This window comes from Anoplopoma fimbria, chromosome 5 (assembly GCF_027596085.1).
Source record: "Anoplopoma fimbria isolate UVic2021 breed Golden Eagle Sablefish chromosome 5, Afim_UVic_2022, whole genome shotgun sequence".
NCBI lineage: Eukaryota > Metazoa > Chordata > Actinopteri > Perciformes > Anoplopomatidae > Anoplopoma > Anoplopoma fimbria.
Genome location: NC_072453.1, coordinates 15,904,383 through 15,924,902, shown reverse-complemented (window position 1 = coordinate 15,924,902; position 20,520 = coordinate 15,904,383). Strand labels below are relative to the sequence as shown.

General features: G+C 38.7%; 3 protein-coding genes across 6 annotated transcripts; all 3 read left to right on the top strand.

Moving 5' to 3' along the window:
* The first annotated feature begins 1,790 nt into the window (after positions 1 to 1,790).
* Positions 1,791 to 7,860, top strand: slc4a1b (solute carrier family 4 member 1b (Diego blood group)). Its single transcript, XM_054598690.1, has 16 exons — positions 1,791 to 1,947; positions 2,332 to 2,467; positions 2,851 to 2,923; positions 3,484 to 3,526; positions 3,618 to 3,802; positions 4,237 to 4,447; positions 4,547 to 4,750; positions 4,831 to 4,979; positions 5,159 to 5,353; positions 5,483 to 5,731; positions 5,846 to 5,935; positions 6,486 to 6,652; positions 6,751 to 6,992; positions 7,096 to 7,265; positions 7,518 to 7,691; positions 7,780 to 7,860. Exons 1-16 carry the CDS (start codon positions 1,791 to 1,793, stop codon positions 7,858 to 7,860), a joined length of 2,526 nt encoding a protein of 841 aa, XP_054454665.1.
* A 1,832-nt stretch (positions 7,861 to 9,692) lies between these two features.
* Positions 9,693 to 15,649, top strand: LOC129091429 (nucleolar transcription factor 1-A-like). 3 transcript variants are annotated; one of them, XM_054599041.1, is made up of 17 exons: positions 9,693 to 9,714; positions 9,891 to 9,990; positions 10,595 to 10,770; positions 11,322 to 11,399; positions 11,609 to 11,764; positions 11,868 to 11,932; positions 12,028 to 12,100; positions 12,345 to 12,385; positions 12,576 to 12,717; positions 12,821 to 12,862; positions 12,945 to 13,013; positions 13,379 to 13,434; positions 13,567 to 13,756; positions 13,862 to 13,909; positions 13,997 to 14,074; positions 14,416 to 14,481; positions 14,569 to 15,649. In XM_054599041.1, exons 2-17 carry the CDS (start codon positions 9,963 to 9,965, stop codon positions 14,611 to 14,613), a joined length of 1,353 nt encoding a protein of 450 aa, XP_054455016.1. In that variant the 5' UTR covers positions 9,693 to 9,714; positions 9,891 to 9,962; the 3' UTR covers positions 14,614 to 15,649. The 3 variants fall into 3 exon arrangements, with proteins under 3 accessions (XP_054455016.1, XP_054455015.1, XP_054455014.1); XM_054599040.1 differs by having other exon boundaries at positions 9,708 to 9,784; XM_054599039.1 differs by lacking the exon at positions 9,693 to 9,714 and having other exon boundaries at positions 9,721 to 9,990.
* A 195-nt stretch (positions 15,650 to 15,844) lies between these two features.
* On the top strand, positions 15,845 to 19,811 carry atxn7l3b (ataxin 7 like 3b). 2 transcript variants are annotated; one of them, XM_054599275.1, is made up of 9 exons: positions 15,845 to 15,941; positions 16,466 to 16,513; positions 16,650 to 16,773; positions 16,878 to 17,010; positions 17,248 to 17,419; positions 18,066 to 18,166; positions 18,302 to 18,324; positions 18,424 to 18,469; positions 18,835 to 19,811. In XM_054599275.1, exons 3-9 carry the CDS (start codon positions 16,723 to 16,725, stop codon positions 18,912 to 18,914), a joined length of 606 nt encoding a protein of 201 aa, XP_054455250.1. In that variant the 5' UTR covers positions 15,845 to 15,941; positions 16,466 to 16,513; positions 16,650 to 16,722; the 3' UTR covers positions 18,915 to 19,811. The 2 variants fall into 2 exon arrangements, with proteins under 2 accessions (XP_054455250.1, XP_054455251.1); XM_054599276.1 differs by lacking the exon at positions 15,845 to 15,941 and adding an exon at positions 16,179 to 16,352.
* The last annotated feature ends 709 nt before the right edge of the window (positions 19,812 to 20,520 follow it).

Genomic DNA, 20,520 nt, shown 5'->3' with positions numbered 1-20,520 from the left:
TCATTTAGTTCATTTATTCACTTCATTCTTTACCACTTTCATGCAAAACTTTGAACAGGCAAAGTTAAATTGAACTACGTTAATTTTGGATTGCCAAAATCAACCCAAACACACACATTTCATTGAAACTTTAAAAATGTGCATGAAAGTGAATTCAAAGCTCATATGGAGAACATATTCTCAATTAATATTATTTATTGACAAAAAAAAAATTCTTAGTGTTTATTAACTGGGTGCATTGTGTCTCTTCCAGCTGCCTGGATCACCAAAGCCAACCCCGGTGCAGAGTGTCAGGTAAGGGGCAAACGCACAAGCACACACACACACGCACACCCCCCCTATTGACAGTCCAAACATGTCCAAGTCATTCATGTCCGCACCGGAAACAGAGCATGGAGTCGCTGGTTGTTGAGGCTTGGCAACCAACATGTTTACCCTATAGACACATGCAAGTGTCACCAACTTTCCACATTAGCCTGATCCATATCCACACTGGCACTGCCAAAGGATTATAGAAACAACTGTGTTTCATGTGACACTCAACACCCAAAATATCATCAGTGTGTCTGTAATGTAGTGAAGCATGAACATGGTTTTATCTGATCCTGCTCTGAAGAGAGCGTATATCTCTTAGGGGCCATACATAAGGCATGCAAAATGATATTAATGTTCTTCTCTGCACCCATAAGTATAACCTTTGGCGGAAAGCAACTAGTTAGAAATATTCAGTAATGTTTCTGCAAAGTCTTTCTGGCAAATGAAGGAAATGATGAAGTGATGTACAAATAAAAGGGTGAAGTTTCTTTGACTTTCTTTCTCTAGCGTTGTGCTAATCATCTCTAATAAGAGATTTAACTAAGTACCAGAAATGAAAATGCTGATTTTAACATCAAATACACAGAAACAGATAAGCCATCATCTAAACCTTCGAAGTTTTTCCTATTTTTACCAGGCTTTCCCATACATCCATTTTAACCCAATGTTTTCATTCATTCTATTTTTTAAATCTTTTTTATTCAGTTCAGTTCATCCAAAAACTACTTCTACTACTGTTAGCACTGTAATTGAGATTAGAAAAGTGCTATTGTTTATAAGTTTATTAGTATCATTATCATCAAAAACATCATATTACACATGGTATCTTATTCATAATGTGTCATCTACATTACAGCTATTGATACATCTGAGTTGTAGTAGAAATAACTGTCACCTTATTTATAAACGAAGGCTATGTCTGCTCACATTTGTACATTTAAACAATTGAAAAATGACTTCAAGTTCAAAGTCCCTCTTTGTGTTTCCTGGGTAGTGGTTCTTTGTTGAGTTGCAGTGGGCGGGATATTAAGACAAAGATTAAAATAAATACCTCAACTTGGTCAGACAGGAGGAACAATTACAGCAACCAAAAACCCTTTCGATGTACATAAGGGCATGTGGATGTTGCTTTAATTCATACTCGAAATATTGTGAACCATCCTTGAACCTAAAAATTACTTACATTTACTTGATATAACAGCCATTTCCCATTTTCAGGTTAGACAGAGACAGAATATTCACTCACTGTGAAAGATTTAGGAAGTGGCAAGTGAACCCACGGTAGTTCACCACATGCTCAGACTGTAATTATGGGAGGTTCAAGTTAAATTCATCCACCTGCCCAGTCCATATTTTCACTCTCTGTCTCACAGACACAAGCATGTTTTGTGCTTGTGTCCGACATTCATGTTGTTATCAACCTGTGTTTACTTCTGTCTCTGTGCCTATAGAGGTACGTGGAGCTGAAGGAGCTAATGAAGGACCCAAAGCAGCAGTCCTACTGGCAGGAGACGGGCAGATGGGCGGGCTACGAGGAGAGCTTCGACCCTCAGGCCGGGGTGTGGGCGTCCTCCAGCATCTCCTACCTCACCTTCAAGAGTCTTATCCAGCTCCGACGCACCATGAACACAGGTCAGAGGAAAATCCATGAAAACATGAGGAGTATATGTAATTATACTCTGAATCTGAAAACTAACTAAAGCTGTATGGTAGAGTAAACAAGTACAATATTTCTATTTTAAGCTTTTGTTTCTTTAATTCTCATTGTAATGTAGTTCTACTTAAATTACATAACTTTTTTAGTATCCTTGTTACAACCATAAAGAAAAGAACTTGCCTGCTTCCTGCATTTTCTCTGACAGTTTGTTTCACCATTAAAGACCCAAAACTAAGCCGTTTAAAGGGCACCGGCACTTCCAGCGCTTCTTTTAATTCTATCGGCACCCCAACAACATCAACCGTCCCCCCATCTGAATGTTCAACTCTGAATATTTTTACATATGTTCCTTTGTCAAGGTGTGACAATTTTCGACTGTGAAGAGCGGACACTGTCCGGCATCGCAGAAAAGATGGTCACTGAGATGGTTAACAAGAAGGAGATCAGACCTGGGGACCGGGAGGGAGTGCTGAAATCTTTGCTTCAAAACCGCAGGTATCCATCTGAGACATCACCCAACAATGACTCAAACAAAAATGACCTACATTTATGATGCTGTTACCCAAAGCTGCTCAGAGAAAGTTGGACACAACACGTAACTACTGTGGAGATCAAACCTGTTATTATGAAACACTGTCTCTGACCACCAAACCGCTGCTTTAGCCTTCATTAAAGGTGACCAATATGTGCAGTAGTTACCTCACACTCATAAAGGGTCTTAAATCTCACTGTTGTATAAGCAAAGTAATCTTAATGAAAACTGATTGCTTTGTTAATAAATGCGCACACTCCTTACATCTGTAAGAATCATTTAATGGCCTTCAGTCTTCAGTCCGACACAAAAATAACCAATCACACATGCCGTTTTCTCCCTGCAGCCAATCAGATGACCCGGAGAGCCAAGCCCTAACTGATGGTGTGGACCTTCAGAAGTTTTCAGTCAAGGACAGAGTAAGAACTGATGAGATCATGCATGTGATGGTTATAACATTATCTGATATCATGACAACGGTGAGACGATGGCAGTGAACTTAAAGGTGAAAGTGCTCTCTGGTGTCAGACCCTAAAGAAAGTCCGTTCAGGAGTAAAGCTTGTAGATATTTCTGTTTCTTTTAGATGCATACATTCAAATTATTTTGTTCTGACACACATTCCCTCAGTTTATTTTTTTGGATCAATTTATCTTTTTAATTTCTGCACATATTGTTTTATTCATGTCCCTAGTGAATATTATTCAATTTCAAGGGCTGTGACACAAGTCTTGATATGTTAAGTAAGTATTTTCACACAGCTGTAATGCTCAGATTATAATTTCCATTCTTGGAAAAAAGTGTAAAAATACAATTTCCCATGATTGATACATTAAATAGATCATCTAAACCAGCTGTTGTGATTTTCAAGAAGCACAGATTATCAAGGCAAGTAACACAGGCATTATATTGTGACAATTATTACAAGGGATGAGAAAGAAACATTAACCCACTTCATCTGCTCACTCTGTGTTTGTTTAGAGGGATGAATCTGACCGTGTTGAGGCATCCATGGTGCTCGTAGGTAAGACAGTGTTTGCATTGTTTTCATTTAGGATCTGGAGTACAGCATGTGTGTTTGTTGCTGCAGAAGCATTTTTATCTGTTTGAAACAGGAGCCTTGGACTTTCTGGAAAGGCCAACAGTCGTGTTTGTGCGTCTGAAGGAAGCCGTGGAGCTCGACTCTGCCTTGGAGGCCCCGGTGCCTGTACGCTTCGTGTTTGCTCTGGTTGGCCCCAGCAAGACTGACATGGACTACCGTGAGACCGGCCGTGCTATGGCAGCACTGATGGCTGACAAAGTGAGTTAACTGACCCTTTTTCTCTGCAGATCTGAAACGTGTGAGCAGTGATACAATAACATAATACATGATGACTCCATGTACAAATTCAGGGTAGTCTAGGTTCAACGAGCAAAACAAGTAAAAGTCCTGATTTTAGTCAACAAAAAGTTAAGCCACAAATGAGTCGAAGTTTAGGATTCAAGTTCCACAACACTAGAATTTATATTTTTCAGATGCTGCCTGCAGAATATCTCGATGCAGGCTTTATTGTTGCAAAACACTCCAAACAATGAAAACTGAGCAGACAAAAGAAATGTATACAAGGTGGAAATGCACTGCAACTCTGCACCAAAGTTATTTATAGTATGAGAAGGGTACGTGCAAGCCTTTTCAAATGCTCCCTGGCCCTGCAATTGGCAGTCCTAATATCCCCTCTGCTATCTCCATCCCAGGTGTTCAATCAGGTAGCGTTTCGGGCAAAGAGTGCCAGTGAGCTAACGGACGCCCTTGCTGACTTCATGGACTGCAGCATTGTCATCCCGCCCACCGAGATCCAGAACGAAGCGATGCTCAGCTCCATTATCAGCTTTCAGAAGAAACTACTGCAGGACAGGTTCCAGACTTCTGATCCCACCGTCTGCCTGGACTCCAAACCTCGCAGGGGTGACTGCTATCAACACACACCCAAATCTACAGTAAAGAGTGGTAGAAGCTTTGGTGTTATACAACAGACATAAACAAAATTGAATTTTTCCCCCATAGTTTCCATCTCTTCTGGTTCCCCATCTGAAGACCCCCTGTCCCGTACTGGTCGCCCATTTGGCGGGATGATTCGAGACATTAAGAGGCGCTACCAGTACTACAAGAGTGACATCACAGATGCTCTTAACTCCCAGGTCCTTGCTGCCGTCATTTTCATCTACTTCGCCGCCCTGTCTCCCGCCGTCACCTTTGGAGGACTGCTGGGTATGTGTGCATATTATTTTAAGACATTGTGTTGCTCTTTCATGCTATAATAATACTTTACCCTCATTTTTGTACTACAGCTGATAAAGTGGAAAACATGATGGGCGTTTCAGAGCTCCTCATCTCCACCAGCATTCAGGGGATCATCTTCTGCTTCATCGCTGCTCAGCCCGTCCTTGTCATCGGTTTCTCTGGTCCTCTATTAGTATTTGAGGAGGCCTTCTACTCTGTAAGTTGTTGCACAGATTATTTTAGGTGAACTCTCTCTTCTCGTCTATATAATGCCACTGAAGTTAATTCTTATGACATATTTTTTATATATTCTACATTTTTGAATACCACAGCCCATTATTTCCTCAATTAATTTACCTGGTCAGAGTTCAACTCATCCCAGTTTCCTTCATTTAGTTCTGCAAGTCCCAGGGCATTGAGTATATTGTGGGAAGAGTATGGGTCGGAGTGTGGTTGGTCGTCATTGTGGTGGTCATTGTGGCCTTCGAGGGCAGCTTCCTGGTGCGTTATATCTCCCGCTTCACCCAGGAAATCTTCTCCATCCTCATTTCCCTCATCTTCATCTATGAAACTTTTGCCAAGCTGGGGAAGGTAAACCACCGTCATCCATTTCACACATTTCATCTGTCCAAATGAAATCTGAGACATTTCATTTCTTTGAGTGCTGTCTCTCACGGCCAGATTATAATCTTCTACATCTACTCTCTGACCTCTCTTCAGACCTTTAAGTCTCACCCGATGATGCTGAATTACGATCATCTCAATGCAACTCTAGAAAATCCCTGGCATCCAAAGGTGGAAGAGATAGTCATATATGACAACGCTACTGGCAACACGACTGTTATTGTCAACACCATTAAGCTGCCTTACCCCAACACAGCCCTGCTATCCATGTGCCTCATGTTAGGCTGCTTCTTCATAGCTTTCTTTCTGCGCCAGTTCAAGAACGGCACTTTTCTTCCTGGAAAGGTGAGTTGGGTCCACAGGTGGTCACGATATTGTTTCAGTAAAGTCAATGAAGAGGTCATTAGCTGTTTAGTTATTCTAAAGTCTTTCATAGTTGATCTGATCTGTACTCTACAGGTCAGGCGATTGCTTGGTGACTTTGGTGTGCCTATTGCCATTTTCCTCATGATTGTCGTGGACTACAACATTGATGATACCTACACTCAGGTTGGCACATATAAACAGGATTTCCTTGCTGTAACAATTCCTCCTGTTTATACTGGCCATCAAAATATGCCTTCCTAATGTGCTTTCATTGTAAGTCATGGGGGACAAAGTCCACAGTCCTCTTTCTGTGCAGAAACAAGTTCAAAAGTTTATCGGAAGCTAATATATATATATCCAAATTAATCAAATCAAGTGAATGTCTGACAAAGTTAGTCTTTCTGGTAAATAAAAACAAAATTTCTTTAGTTACTATTCCTCCACTGCAGCCCAACCGGAAAAACAGGGAATTTTACTATAACACCATTGTAACTTTGGAAGATATTCATTTGATTTGATTAACTCAGACTGCTTAGGCCTCATATTATTTTCAGATAAACTGGATTTTTGTCCCCGATCGCGTCCTTTGATAATGCATGAGGAAGGGATCTTTTAATGGCCAGTATGCACATGTGCGCAATATTGTTTTAAGACAGATCAAAACTGTGAATCTATCCTGTAACACGTATTAGAGTTAATAGATCTAATCAAAAACTGGTGGCTTTCTCTACAGAAACTAGTGGTTCCCAAAGGTCTGACTGTGTCCAATCCATCCAAAAGAGGCTGGCTCATCAACCCCTTCGGAGAGCACAAGGCTTTCCCTGTGTGGGTGATGTTCGCATGCTGTGTCCCGGCCCTGCTCGTCTTCATTCTGATCTTTCTGGAGTCTCAGATCACAACGTGAGTCATTACATCTCAACAACAGATGTCACTCACTGAAGTATCAACCTCAGAAAGTCTTAAACCAAACTTGATTCATATGTTTCATCTGTTGACAGTCTGATTGTGAGTAAGCCGGAGAGGAAGATGGTCAAAGGCTCAGGTTTTCACTACGACTTGCTGGTATTAGTCGGCATGGGAGGGCTCAGTGCAATATTTGGTGTGCCGTGGCTCAGTGCTGCCACGGTGCGATCTGTCACCCACGCCAACGCTCTGACTGTCATGAGCAAAGGACCAAAACCTGTGATTGAGAAGGTGATAGAGCAGAGGGTCAGTGGCATTCTGGTGGCGTTGCTGGTTGGTAAGTGCTGTTTAATCATCCATGTATCTTTCCTACAAATATACAGGTCTGTCATTTAAACACAGCACACTTTGCTTTTTTCTGAATGTCATTTTGTGTCAAGGTCTGTCAATTCTGATGGAGCCGATCCTAAAGTTGATTCCCATATCGGCCTTGTTTGGGATCTTTCTCTACATGGGAGTTACGTCACTCAATGGCATCCAGCTGTGGGATCGTACACTGCTTCTGCTCATCCCCAAAAAATACCACCCTAACGAACCCTACGCCACCAGAGTAAGATTGCCAGGACTGCATAATACCTAGAGTGCATGGACTATTGCACTTCAATTGACATGCACCATATATACCAGTATTTGTGTTAAGACTGATGTGCTTGAGATTAACATTAACATTAATTTGAACTCACATCATTTGATGCTACATGTGTTGGCCACCATTAGAGCCTCTAAATCACATCAGAAGGAAAAAAGTAACGGCACGTGCAGTCATGTCAATCTGACTAATATTTTGACATGTTGGCTACAGGTGAGCACAGGACGAATGCACTTGTTCACAGCCATCCAGATAGGGTGCCTTGCAGTTTTGTGGATCGCTAAATCCAGTCCGGTATCCCTCGCACTTCCCTTCATACTCATCCTCACCATTCCTCTACGCATGTTTATGACTGGGCGTTTCTTCACTGAACTGGAAATGAAATGTGTAAGTGGGTACCTCCTGTCATTTGAACAAATCAATGCAGATTTAAGCAGTATTAAGCATTTATTTTTCTGTGTCATTTGTGTTTTAGTTGGATGCTGAAGACGCCAAAGTGACATTTGAGGAGGAGCCAGGGCAGGATGTATACTGTGAATCTCAGATGCCATTATAGATGTCTTCCATGACAGCTATCATGCAATAAATACTTTTATTTTACCACATAAATATTTATTTTATATTTGGCTCAAATGAATGTTTCATCCATATATAAGCACAAATATGTTTTGAGTTGTTTCATGCAAAATGACTTTATAGTGTTAGTATGGATGAACATTTAGATCTTGTAATAATGGTCTTCGTCAAACATTCCTGAAGAGTTTTCAACAGTCACTCAGGTAAAAAGCTGGAAATATTCATATAATATTGACATGTTTTTACAAAAAAAGAGACATGAACATTTAGAAGAGGCACTCATACACAAAATAAAAAATCAATCATGTTTGCACTCAAAAAATGGACGGATTGGATGCTCGGTCAAAAATATTGTAGTGTTATATTAGCCAAAATGTTATTTTTTTCAAAGCAATTGCACATTGAATGTTATGTTGTTACATGTGCCACTTAAGTTATTGTTGTACTCCCTTGATGCGAATAAAATATTAACTCTGAATGAAGTAATTCATGATTTATAAGGCACAATGCAAGCAAAATGTTGATATTTTAGCAAGAATGTTAAGACTGATAACACTGGAGAACACCACTGTTACTTAATACACGGAGAGGGAAATCTTGTGTGTTGTTAAGTTTCTAATGTGTGTTATGTTGCTGTCTTCTTGTCATCTCTCTATAAATAATAATTAAAAAACTACCTCCCAAAAGAGCCATCGACTTAGTGTCATTGGGTGCTGTTGGCCTTTGATTGGCTTTAAGGAAAGCAGGGACCAATCAAATGTTCTGCAGATCCTATTTATAACTTTTTCAATTAAAAAATAATTTTGTTATCATTGAATACTTCTCACTTTGGCACGGGTACATGAATGAATAATATGAATGGGACACCAGAGAAAAGCTCTAAAATCAGTCTTTATATGGCACATTTATTGCAGGTTACGTTGCTATAATATGAAATAATTATTATATTCCTTTATTGATCCCCATGGGGGAAATTCAAGTGTTGCAGCAGCTCAACTACACAGACAGACAATAAATACACATACTATACAACTACACAAACAATAAATACACATACTATACAACTACACAGACAATAAATACACATACTATACAACTACACAGACAATAAATACACATACTATACAACTACACAGACAATAAATACACATACTATACAACTACACAGACAATAAATACACATACTATACAACTACACAGACAATAAATACACATACTATACAACTACACAGACAATAAATACACATACTATACAACTACACAGACACAGACAATAAATACACATACTATACAACTACACAGACAATAAATACACATACTATACAACTACACAGATACTATAAATACAGACAATAAATACATATATACAACTACTATACAACTACACAGACAATAAATACACATACTATACAACTACACAGACAATAAATACACATACTATACAACTACACAGACAATAAATACACATACTATACAACTACACAGACAATAAATACACATACTATACAACAAAATAAAGATAGAGATAAATAATGCACAGTTAATACAGATTTGTCCCTTGTAATTGAAGATATGTTGATAAGCTTTGTTATTCAGGGAGACATTTCGAGCTAAACTTAGAAAGTCAAGGCAAGAATGAAGGTTAAAAGGTCAGGTGTGGTTCAGACACCCTCCTGCTCAATAGATGGCGCTGTGTAACCTTAACACTGCTCGAACTTCAACATCCACTATTAAACACAAGGAAGAGGAAGAGGGCGTTCATTGGCTGGCTTCTGGCTCACCCTCGTTTCTGATTGGTTGCTGATCAAGAAGGACCCGCCCATAAAAATGGAGGGTAACAAATACACATGATGTGATTCTCTGCAGCTCCATGTGTTGTTTTTGTCCTGATATGGAACTTAAAGGCAACGACGTCCATTAATGAATATATATTTAGTTTGAATATCACTAAATTTGAGTTAACTTGTTATTGAACTGAAATCCTTTTGATATTTTTTGCTTAATGTGCAGTTTAAGAGATCTGCCCAGTTTTGCATCCAGTAACATAAATACTTCCACTGTAAACACGTTGTATTGGACAAAATGGGTGAAAGTGAGACTGGAGAATCTGGTGGGTATACTTGAATACATCTTTCTTTCATAATGACTTTGTTGTATAGTATGTGTATTTATTGTCTGTGTAGTTGTATAGTATGTGTATTTATTGTCTGTGTAGTTGTATAGTATGTGTATTTATTGTCTGTGTAGTTGTATAGTATGTGTATTTATTGTCTGTGTAGTTGTATAGTATTTATTGTCTGTGTAGTTGTATAGTATGTGTATTTATTGTCTGTGTAGTTGTATAGTATGTGTATTTATTGTCTGTGTCTGTGTAGTTGTATAGTATGTGTATTTATTGTCTGTGTAGTTGTATAGTATGTGTATTTATTGTCTGTGTAGTTGTATAGTATGTGTATTTATTGTCTGTGTAGTTGTATAGTATGTGTATTTATTGTCTGTGTAGTTGTATAGTATGTGTATTTATTGTCTGTGTCTAGTTGTATAGTATGTGTATTTATTGCTGCTGTGTAGTTGTATAGTATGTGTAACTGTGTAGTTGAGCTGCTGAATCTCCCCCATGGGGATCAATAAAGGAATATAATAATAATAAAATGACTAAAGAAAGAAGCTGTGATTAACTTCGTGTGTTTTTCCTCCCTGTGCTGTGACTACAGGGTGGACCAAAGCAAACCTCCAGAAGCTTCTTGCTGCCATGAAAACCAGAATCCCAGAACAAGACAGGATGCGTGCATATATCAGCGGACTGAAAACTATGGACTGGAATGAGGTGGCCTTCCCCCCTTTCTCTCCTGAAGCATGCCGGGAAAAGATGAGACAGATTTTGCACAAAGTGAGTCCCAGTTAAACTCTAAAGTTACAGGAGACAAAAACAGTTTCACCACTCAGTGTTTGGTCTGAATCATAATCAACTAACTTTAGCAGATTGAGATGCACAGTTGTCGTAGAATAGTAGACGTTCAAATCTGAATGCTGTTTTTGATACATTGGTCTTATAGTACCCAGTATGTTACATTTACCATTTTGATTATTGATTTCAGATTTGAGGGACTGAGCTGAAGTGAATATTTCTTTTCTCTCCTCTTGCTCTCAACTTGCTCTTGCTTAATGACACTTAAGTAGTGTGATAATGTTTTGGATTAACTATTTAATGTCATGTCATACCATGGTGTTCATTTTTGTCATTTTTCCTGTTGTGTTACCAAAACTACACTTTTTTTTATAGAGAAGTTTGGCAGGTTTTAGAGATTAACCAGCAGATAATATGAAAAATGTCCTTCCAGGGTGAAGAAACACAACAAACAAATTAGTATTTCAAAATAATCCTTGAAGTCACTCTCATTAGTGTTTGTTCAGTGTGATATTTTTGTTGTTCTTGCTCAGATGCGTAAGATTCGGACCCTCACAGAGCTCATCGTTGAAGCTGAAGATTTAATTTCCAATCCTGTCACAAATCTTAAGGTAAGCACAGCACAATCAGGCTTTAGAAAACCTTCATGTCTATAATACAAATCTCCAGCAAATCAATAATGACTCATCATTTTTGAAACATACCCTCTGTGGAGAGCTCACCGGTTAAAGAAAGAAATCTGGACGTATTGCTGAAAGGTTGCTAACACTAGCTGTCCAATAATTTCACATGCTTCATTCTTTGATTAATTGTACCTCAGAACCATCCAGAGCACCCAAAGAGACCCGCCCCTCCAAATGCCATCTTTTTGGAGGAAAATGCGGCCACATATCAAAAGAAGCATCCAAGGATGAGACACCAAAAATTGTTCAAGAAACTAATAAAGAAGTACCAGAAGCTCCCAGATGAAGAGAAGGTACAGTCCGTTTAAAGGCAACCGCTTAAACAACACTTCTTCTCATTTGGTGTTGCCATCGGATTCGACTTCTTAATGATCATGAATTACTGACATTTTCTAGGCTCAATATGTGGAGAAATTTAACCTTGCAAATGACGACTACAGGAGAAGTATGCAGGTGTTCAGGTAGTAGATAAACACACGTACCCTTCCATATGAACACGTGATTTTGCCAGGTGTCCGTTTAAAATGAAGTGTCCAACTAATTCTTTGTCTTTCAGTAAACAATATCAAAATAATAGGAATCCTGAGCGCAAGACCTACCGGAAGAAGCGCTCTGCAAACACCAAAGCTGTGAGTGATGGTCACGTCAGCCGGACTTATTGATGAACTGTAGTGTATTGTTTGCATGGTTAGCTAGGTTTATTCTTTTACCCTAAATACCTATTAATATAATATTCACATATTTTAATACAGGTCATATTGCAGTGGTTATTTCAAAGGGCACCTATTTGATTACAATTATATAACACTGCTGGCAAGGTTCAAGTTCTTTAAGTATCTTCAAATTGACATGTGACCTCCCTTCTTAATGCAGGGTACTGAAGATACAGAGGGCATGCCTCAAAAGCCTTCTTTGTAAGCACACACACACACACTCCACGTTGACACTTATTTTAGTCCAGTATTTTTGCTCTGTTGAATGTTCATAAATCAGCAGCTTTCACCTCTTTTGCTGTTTTTATCATTTTTACTCTACCAACTAAAGCTAACAAGCAGTTAATTCACTAGCAGCTGATCACCTGTTTGTGTGTGTGTATATTTTCAGAAGTGGATATAAACTATTCTGCAAAGAACAGCCCAATTCCAAGAGGGGTTCCTCAGGAAAGAGTTGCGTAACTGTGTGGGCCCAAAGTTGGCGAGATATGACTGAGAAACACAGGGACGAGTACAACACACGCAGCACAGAGGTAGGAACACAAAGGTTTGAGACGCTGCTACAATAGATTAAGATGTCTGGTTACAATATAAATCAGTTGAATCTGAATGAAACTGTTTGTTTGTCTCTTTCAGTTGAAGAGACAGTACGTGGTCGAGCTCAATGAATACCTAATGGTAAGTCATTTAGAAAACTATGGTTGCAGCATTGAGCTGATGCTGTCAGACATTGTGTAACAAAAGTCTTTATGTTCCTCAGAATTTTGATGAGGAGAAGCAGAAGCGGATCTTAAAGGAGAACGGCATCAAAAGACCCAAAGTGTCTAAGGTGAGAAGTCATCTCATGGTTCCTGCACAGATCTGGTAGTTTGTCCTAAGAACAAATGTTCAGTACTTTTAGACATGCTGTCACTTCTGTTAAAAAGTAGAGAGAGGCTGTTTTAACACTTGGTTGACTAATTTGCCAACAGATTTGTGTGACTTTTCTTGGATTTGATAGAAAATGTGTTTGCTTTTCCATTTGTCAGTTGTTTATTGTCAATGTTGTTAAGTGGTTTCTCTCTTTTACGCTGCGTCATAGAAACAGCAGCTTATACTTAGAGGGGATAGCTTGTTGTGTTCTCTTCACCTCAATAAAATAACATTGGATTGATCTCCTCTTATTCAAATCCATTTTTTCTCATTTATATGCAGGGCATTAAAAAAAGAGATATAAAGAAATTTCCTGGTGAGCCCAAAATGCCATCTCGGTGAGCATGATCGTCATACAACATTTGTTCCCTTAAGACACCCAGAATTAATTAATATGGGTAACAAATCAAACTCTTGGTTGTTTACCTGCAGACAAACTTGACTGTGACTGAATACTTCTTTATTTACAGATCTGGTTATGGAATTTTTTGCAAAAATCAGATGGTACTTCTGAGGGAGAAATTCCCAAACTCGAGGGATCGCTTCGCCGTGATTTGCAAAATGTGGCAGGACCTCAACAGTAAAGAGAAGGAACGCTACAAAAAGGAAGTGTTTGAAGACAATAAAAAACACTCCGTGGAGCTTCAGAAGTGGTTTGAGGTATAACGAATCCTCTCCTGCTAATGCTTTTTAAAATTCTAGGCAGGTTTTTTTTTTTTTTTAACTGAGATGTCCTTTAAAATGTGTCACCTTTACATTCTTCAGACATTGCCGGCAGCAGAAAAGAAATCTTATCAGAAACATAACCCCAGTGTAAGCACCTACACAAATTCAAGTACCCATTTGTTTCTTTGTTTAAAAGCGTTTCTTTAACTTTTGATAATATGCTTTACTTTGCAGAAAGTGCAATATCTTGATGTCAGCCAAATGGAGGTTTATGACTTAGAAGAACCATGTGTTACTGTCTACAGGCCATCAGTAAGTTGAATTGTTGATACAACACACACAAATATATGTATTGTTCTTAACTGACCAATGCAAAGCTCTCTACAAGCTGTCTTTATATTGAAGTTTAGAGTAAATGTACCCTATCTGAAGTTATTCATGAGGTTTACTTCTGACTTTAAAATAAATTCACTAATTGTATGCTGAATAGCATGTGGTCAATAGTACAGAGTAAGGAAAGTCTTAGTTTTGGGACTATCTAATTTATGCCTAGAAGGAATAATAATTGGGAATAATATAAAATTATTTATAGAATGAAGAAAACGGGTTTAAAAAGCTCTATTTTCAGTCCACATTTATTTTACATCATGCAGGATTCAGAAGATGAAGACCTTGACGACAGCAGTGATGAAGAAGAGGACGATTCAGGCTCTGAAGAGGTTAGAACACTACAACATATTTTTTGTGATTTTTGTATTTTAATTTTGCAACTCCAGATGTTAAAAATATCACCTGTTTATCTACAGGTTGAGGATGAAGACAGCGATGTCATCACCTTTGAGGTGTTATAAATGGTGATGAGATGGACAGCAGATCGTCACACATGCAAGTTCAGAGCAGAATCCTGGATCTGACTCGATCGACTGGTCGCTCCAGTGGCTGACTTTAACGCCACATTGTGTGGTGGCCATGTTGGCTGGAAGGTTGCCACCAGTATTCCTATGTGTTGACTGGATTACAAGTGCCTGAGGGCCCCAGACCCCCAGGGCCCACTCATTAGTTTGTTGTGATATGATTTATTGTAATACTGTTACTGTTTGTTTACCACAAAAGCATCAACCGATGTGATGAGGGCCTTAAAGAAGTTCTCACATTAAATATTCCTAACTGGATAAGTGATAACTAATGTGTAAGTTCAGGAAAAAAAACACCCTTATGTATTATTATAATGGTTAACGGTCAAGATTTCCTTTTAAAAATGTGCTTGAAAATATCTAAAACTTAGAACTTTGGTAGAAAAGTTATTTTTGTATGTAGGACCGTACAATGAGAAGCTTGATAACTGCATTTATTTGTTGTTAAAGGTGCATCCTGCTTTATTAACTCACATTGAGGACTTGTGACACCAGGATTGCTCTACAAAAATCTTGTTTTAAGACCAGCGATATTTCCTCCTATTTTGTTCTTACATGTTCTGTATTAATTAGTTCCATTTAACACTTTATTATCTATTTGATAATCTGCCATTAGAATGCTTGATTGTAGGTTAAATGGTGTTTTTACCTAGGAACTCATTTTTGCACAAGGGCCCCCAGACAGATTTATCAGACCCTTAGCACAACATTATACATCTGAGGTAGTCTATAAATCAAGACACTATATTCTCAGCCAATTTGTTCCATACTTTTAACAACATTTATGTCTGAAAATGTTTGAGAGAGAAAGCTTGACCAGGGAAAATGAACTGTCTTCTTGATGGGGTCAAAATGTTGTGATTTATGGGATTCCCAAGGGGTTTAATTGTGTTTAAAACAAGAATATACTTTTTCAAGCATTGTTTTTTTTATTCTTAATTGTGAAAAAAAAAGCCTTACATTTGTTTGTAAATCCAATAAACATGTTAAATAAAGATGATTCGTCTTAGATTTGTCTGATGCAGTGAAGTTTAAAGTAACAATAATCACACAGGACCAGGGTAACAAAAGAAATCCATGTTTTAATGACCATACAAAGGGCCAATTTACCTCCTGAATCACATGCTGGCCAGGATGGGAAACACATCCACACTGGAGTTAACTGGGAGAGGAAGGAAGCTCTTGGTGGAAACTGGAAACTCGTGTAGCGATCGATTGCTACTGTCTGATCTCTGTGATGTAAAGATGGATGCCTGCCGAAATAGGTAAATAAACACAATTTGCTAAATTGCATGGTCGAGATTGCTGTATTCCTCATGGATCAGGTTTAAATTGAGTTGTTTTTTTTTAAAGAATAAAGGTCCTTTTCTTGCATGAGTGTGAACAGCCGCAGTGCAGCAGCGCTGTGGTGAAATGTAACTCCAGCAGCAGCAAAGCCATTCACTCACTTCAAAAGAAAGGAAACAAAAAAAACGTGCTACAATGTTTCTATTCACTCCCTGCCTGGTTTGATACATTTACCACGGCTCTCTGGCTGATCACCTCCTGCCATGTTCACATGTTCACATGTTCGATCCCTGCAGCCTGCTCACAGCCACGCTCTTTGTTTTCCTCAGCCAGGCTTCTGGCTAAGCTATTCCCTTCATTCAACCTTTTTTAATGCTGGGACCAGCAAGGTGTTGCTTTTGATAAACTGAGATCTTTTCACATTTTGTTTGTGGTTTATTTGAGCTGCTTGCAGAGGATGCAACACAGCAATGCTGTTAATGCTGTTTGGTGTTATTTGCAGGTTATAAACGTGGTGAAGTGAGTCCCTGGCAGTGTTCAACGTGCATCTGTAAGTAGCTGCATCACATCCAGGGCCATGTTGACCATGCATTGATTTACAGGATTGACTTACACTGTGCTGCTTAAATATATATATATATATGTATGTATATGTGTGTGTGTGTGTTTCCCCCTCAATGCTGCAGCCCTGTTCTGGCCAATGCTTGCTGCCCTACAGCATGACCACAGCAGCGTCGGCTCATCTGGTAGTTCTGGCAAATGAAAATGGAGGAGGTTTCAATGTCCGGCCTGGACAACAGCAAGCTGGAGGTACAGCACAGCAAGGCCACAGTTCAAGCATCCTTGGAAATGCACTGCAGGAATCAGACAGTCTGACTTGTGCCTCTTGTTTTCCTCCGGCCCTTCCCTGCCAGGGCCTAGCTCAGGACATCCTGTCTGACCTGGTGGAGGATGCATGCCTGGGTCTTTGCTTCGAGGTCCACCGGGCCGTCAAGCAGGGCTACTTTTTCCTGGATGACACGGACCAAGAAAGCATGAGGGACTTTGGTGAGTTTAAAGTTGTTCTGTCTCCATAGAGACATGAAGGTGACGTGTTTCTTAAGTTGCCAACAGTTACTCCCGGGGTAGAAAAAAATTGAGTGAATACATTTTCCCTCATTTATGGCTCTAGATAATAAATGGCAAAGACAAAAGTACAATACATCCAGGCAATAAACCAACAAGAGGTCGGTGTATTTCAACTTCTAAAGCAGAGCCGTTTATTGCTTGCTCTACATTTTCCAGAAATTGTGGACCAGCCGGGATTGGATGTGTTCGGCCAGGTGTACAACCAGTGGAAAAACAAAGAGTGTGTATGTCCCAACTGCAGCCGAAGCATTGCCGCCTCACGGTTTGCCCCGCATCTGGAGAAATGCCTCGGGATGGGACGCAACAGCAGCCGTATAGCCAACCGCAGGTATTCGTATTAGTTGTTGCACTTATTGAATTCGTATTCGTTTACTGCACTTATCCTATTCGTAGTAGTTTGTAGCACTTATTATATTCGTATTAGTCTGTTGCAATTATTGTTTTCGTAGTAATTTGCCTCTGCACTATACTTTTGCTCTGGTTTATGCTTTAAGATGCTTGTTTAAGAAAGGAGATGCACTTATGACTTCTGGTGACTAGTAGTTCTCTTGAATACCTATGTTGAATACACTTCCTGTAAGTCGCTTTGGATAAAAGCGTCTGCTAAATGACTGTCATGTAATGTAATGTAATGAGAGTTAAAACAGACCACCCATGTCAAAACCTATACAAGCACATATCAAGATTGTATGCCGTACTGATGTTTACCTTTTCCGTTGTCCTGTAAACTCAGTAAAATGAAGCCTCCGACTATGAGCATTAAAGTTAAGAAGTTGTGGAGGTGATATCATCATTTCTAGCTGGAGAACTTATGCTCCCTTTTAATGTATTCTCACAAAATATAATGATCCACAACATTAAAACTATATTGTGAAATAGTTTCAGGTCAGAATATATATGTTGCGAATGGTTTTGTTTGCAGCGAGTAATGCTGACTCATTGTGTGTGTCATGCATTTCTTCCCTCTTTTCCAGAATAGTCACCGGTAACAACACCAACAACAAGTCAGAGAGCGACCAAGAGGATAACGACGACGTCAACGATAATGACTGGTCTTACGGGGCAGAGAAGAAAGGTGATGTATTGGTGCTATGTTGGACCTTTTTAGTAATACTGAATTTGTTTTGCCAATAATAATAATTTCTAATAAAATGTATTACATTTTTCTTCGAATCTAAAATGTAATGCCTTTTTTTTTTTTTTTTTACAGCCAAGAAAAGGAAATCTGACAAGGTACTTTATATCCTCAATTAATATAACAATCTTGTGAAGCATTACACTGTATTCCTATTTAGTCAACTCAAACTTGATATCTTTCTTATTCCACCTCAGAATCCAAACTCACCCAGAAGATCTAAGTCATTCAAGCATAAGAGCAGTAAGTGGAAATGAATCCTTGAACTTCTTTTTCTTTAATGTCGGCAGTTTGTACTCTTGGTACTCATCACATCATCAAATACTTATGACTGTTCAGTTCTAAGAGAACTGATCACTTTGTTGGCTAATTATTTTAATATATTTTACCAAATCTTGCGTAATGCAGCATTATGGTTTAATTATTAGATATTTGAGTAGGGAAGTTAACCCACATTATGTCCAATAAATTAAGGTATGCCCTAAATTAGGGCATACCTTACATTGATCAGAGAAATTATGAAATTAAGTAAACACTTATTTAAATCACTGTAATTATCTGGTATGAGTGAATGAATGACATCCAGTCTGGTCTGGTTCATCCCACAGGCATGATGGGTCCTAGACGTCGCATGGACAACCAGGAGAGCCCGCGCATGCTGATGAAAGACGAGGCATTCCCTCAATAACACACTCGGCCACAAACACACATTCTCTTACCAACGTGTGTGTGCACATACACACAAACACGCACACACACGGGAAGACCAGTAACACTTCACCTTGGTTCTTCATGTTGTGAAATCAACGGACGTCCATGTTATAGGTGACATTCATGGCGTTTGCTGCTCTGCAGAAGCAGTCCAGACCTCCCACTGTATACTTGAGATTTCTGTGTCTTTTTTTTCCACAAAATCATCGAACCAACACTCATTTCTTCTTTTGTTTTAGATAATTTTGTATCAGATTTTTTTTTTTTTGCTGGAGTCCAAAATAATGAATATCACCATATATACGATTTCACTGCACAAAGGTAGCTTCTGGTGTCATTCATGCAGCAGCCAAGCAGGGGCAGCTGTGTGAAGAGTGAACGTGTGCACATACAGTATGATGTTTTTTTTTAAATACAGAAATGATTAGACATTAGGTGTACTTCTATTTCCATTCTTTGAAAAATAATGTCAAAGACAATCATTACTAATGGTTTGTCTTTTATTTTCACATCCACTGTAGGCTCATAGTTTTCCAGTTGAATCACAATACAGTGTTTGAGCGAGACGCAACCCTCAGTTTGTCATTCACCTGTGGAAACTTGTTTCAAAAAGTTCAGTAAACAAACCTTTAATTGTGCAAGCAGGTATTTGCTGCAGACTGCAGGTTTGTTTCGTTTAATTTCCTTTTTGGTGGATATGTCGGCTTGTTTTCTAGCATTCAAAAAATGTCTTTGTATCATGTGTTTACATTGTAAAGGGTTACATATATCTTTGGTGTGATGTGATAGTGTAAATATTCTAATAGTTGAATTGCTGCTATCATGGCTCAGTTTGTTTCATCTGTCTAGCATAATAAATGATTTGTTACCTGTCCCTACGTCTGGCGGTGACTTGGAACTGAATGGGGTTTGATAGTAACTTTGCTCAAGTACTCATGATTGAAGGGCAAATGGCCAACAGGGGATGCTGTTGATCAAATGAAAAGGTTTAGAGATGCTCCAGTTTTCATTATTTCAATACATCTCTCTTGAGAGGCCTAAATGTTACATTTTGAAAGTCTTTTCCAGTGATGTGCTGTTGGAGATCTTATTCTTAGAAAAACTGAAGTATAGTTGATACAAAAGTTCACACAGTTGGAGATTTGAATCAAAGAAAAGTATTGCGCATCGAGTTCCCAGAACTGTAAACTGCCAGGGGAGACAGTTATGCTGCCTTCATGTGCTCCTCCTAAATCCGACATCTCAGCACCTATACATTTGTGTGTTGGTGGTCCTTAACGCAGGCTATTGCATTGCAGAAAAATAATGCATCTAATTATATCATATGATATAAACAGTATTATATAAATAATTTGAGACGTGTTTTTAAATTTGGCAACCCATCCTTCAAGAGCTATGCGTGTTGTACCACTGGTCAAAGAGGTCAAATGCCCAATTTTTCACACCTGTACATTTTACACCATTATTAATATCAAATCGTGATCATTCAGCTACCAAGCTGTAGATAAAGCAGTTAAAACCAGTGATGAAAATGATTTTACTATAAATTACTTTATTGAAAATAAATTACTATAAGCATTACT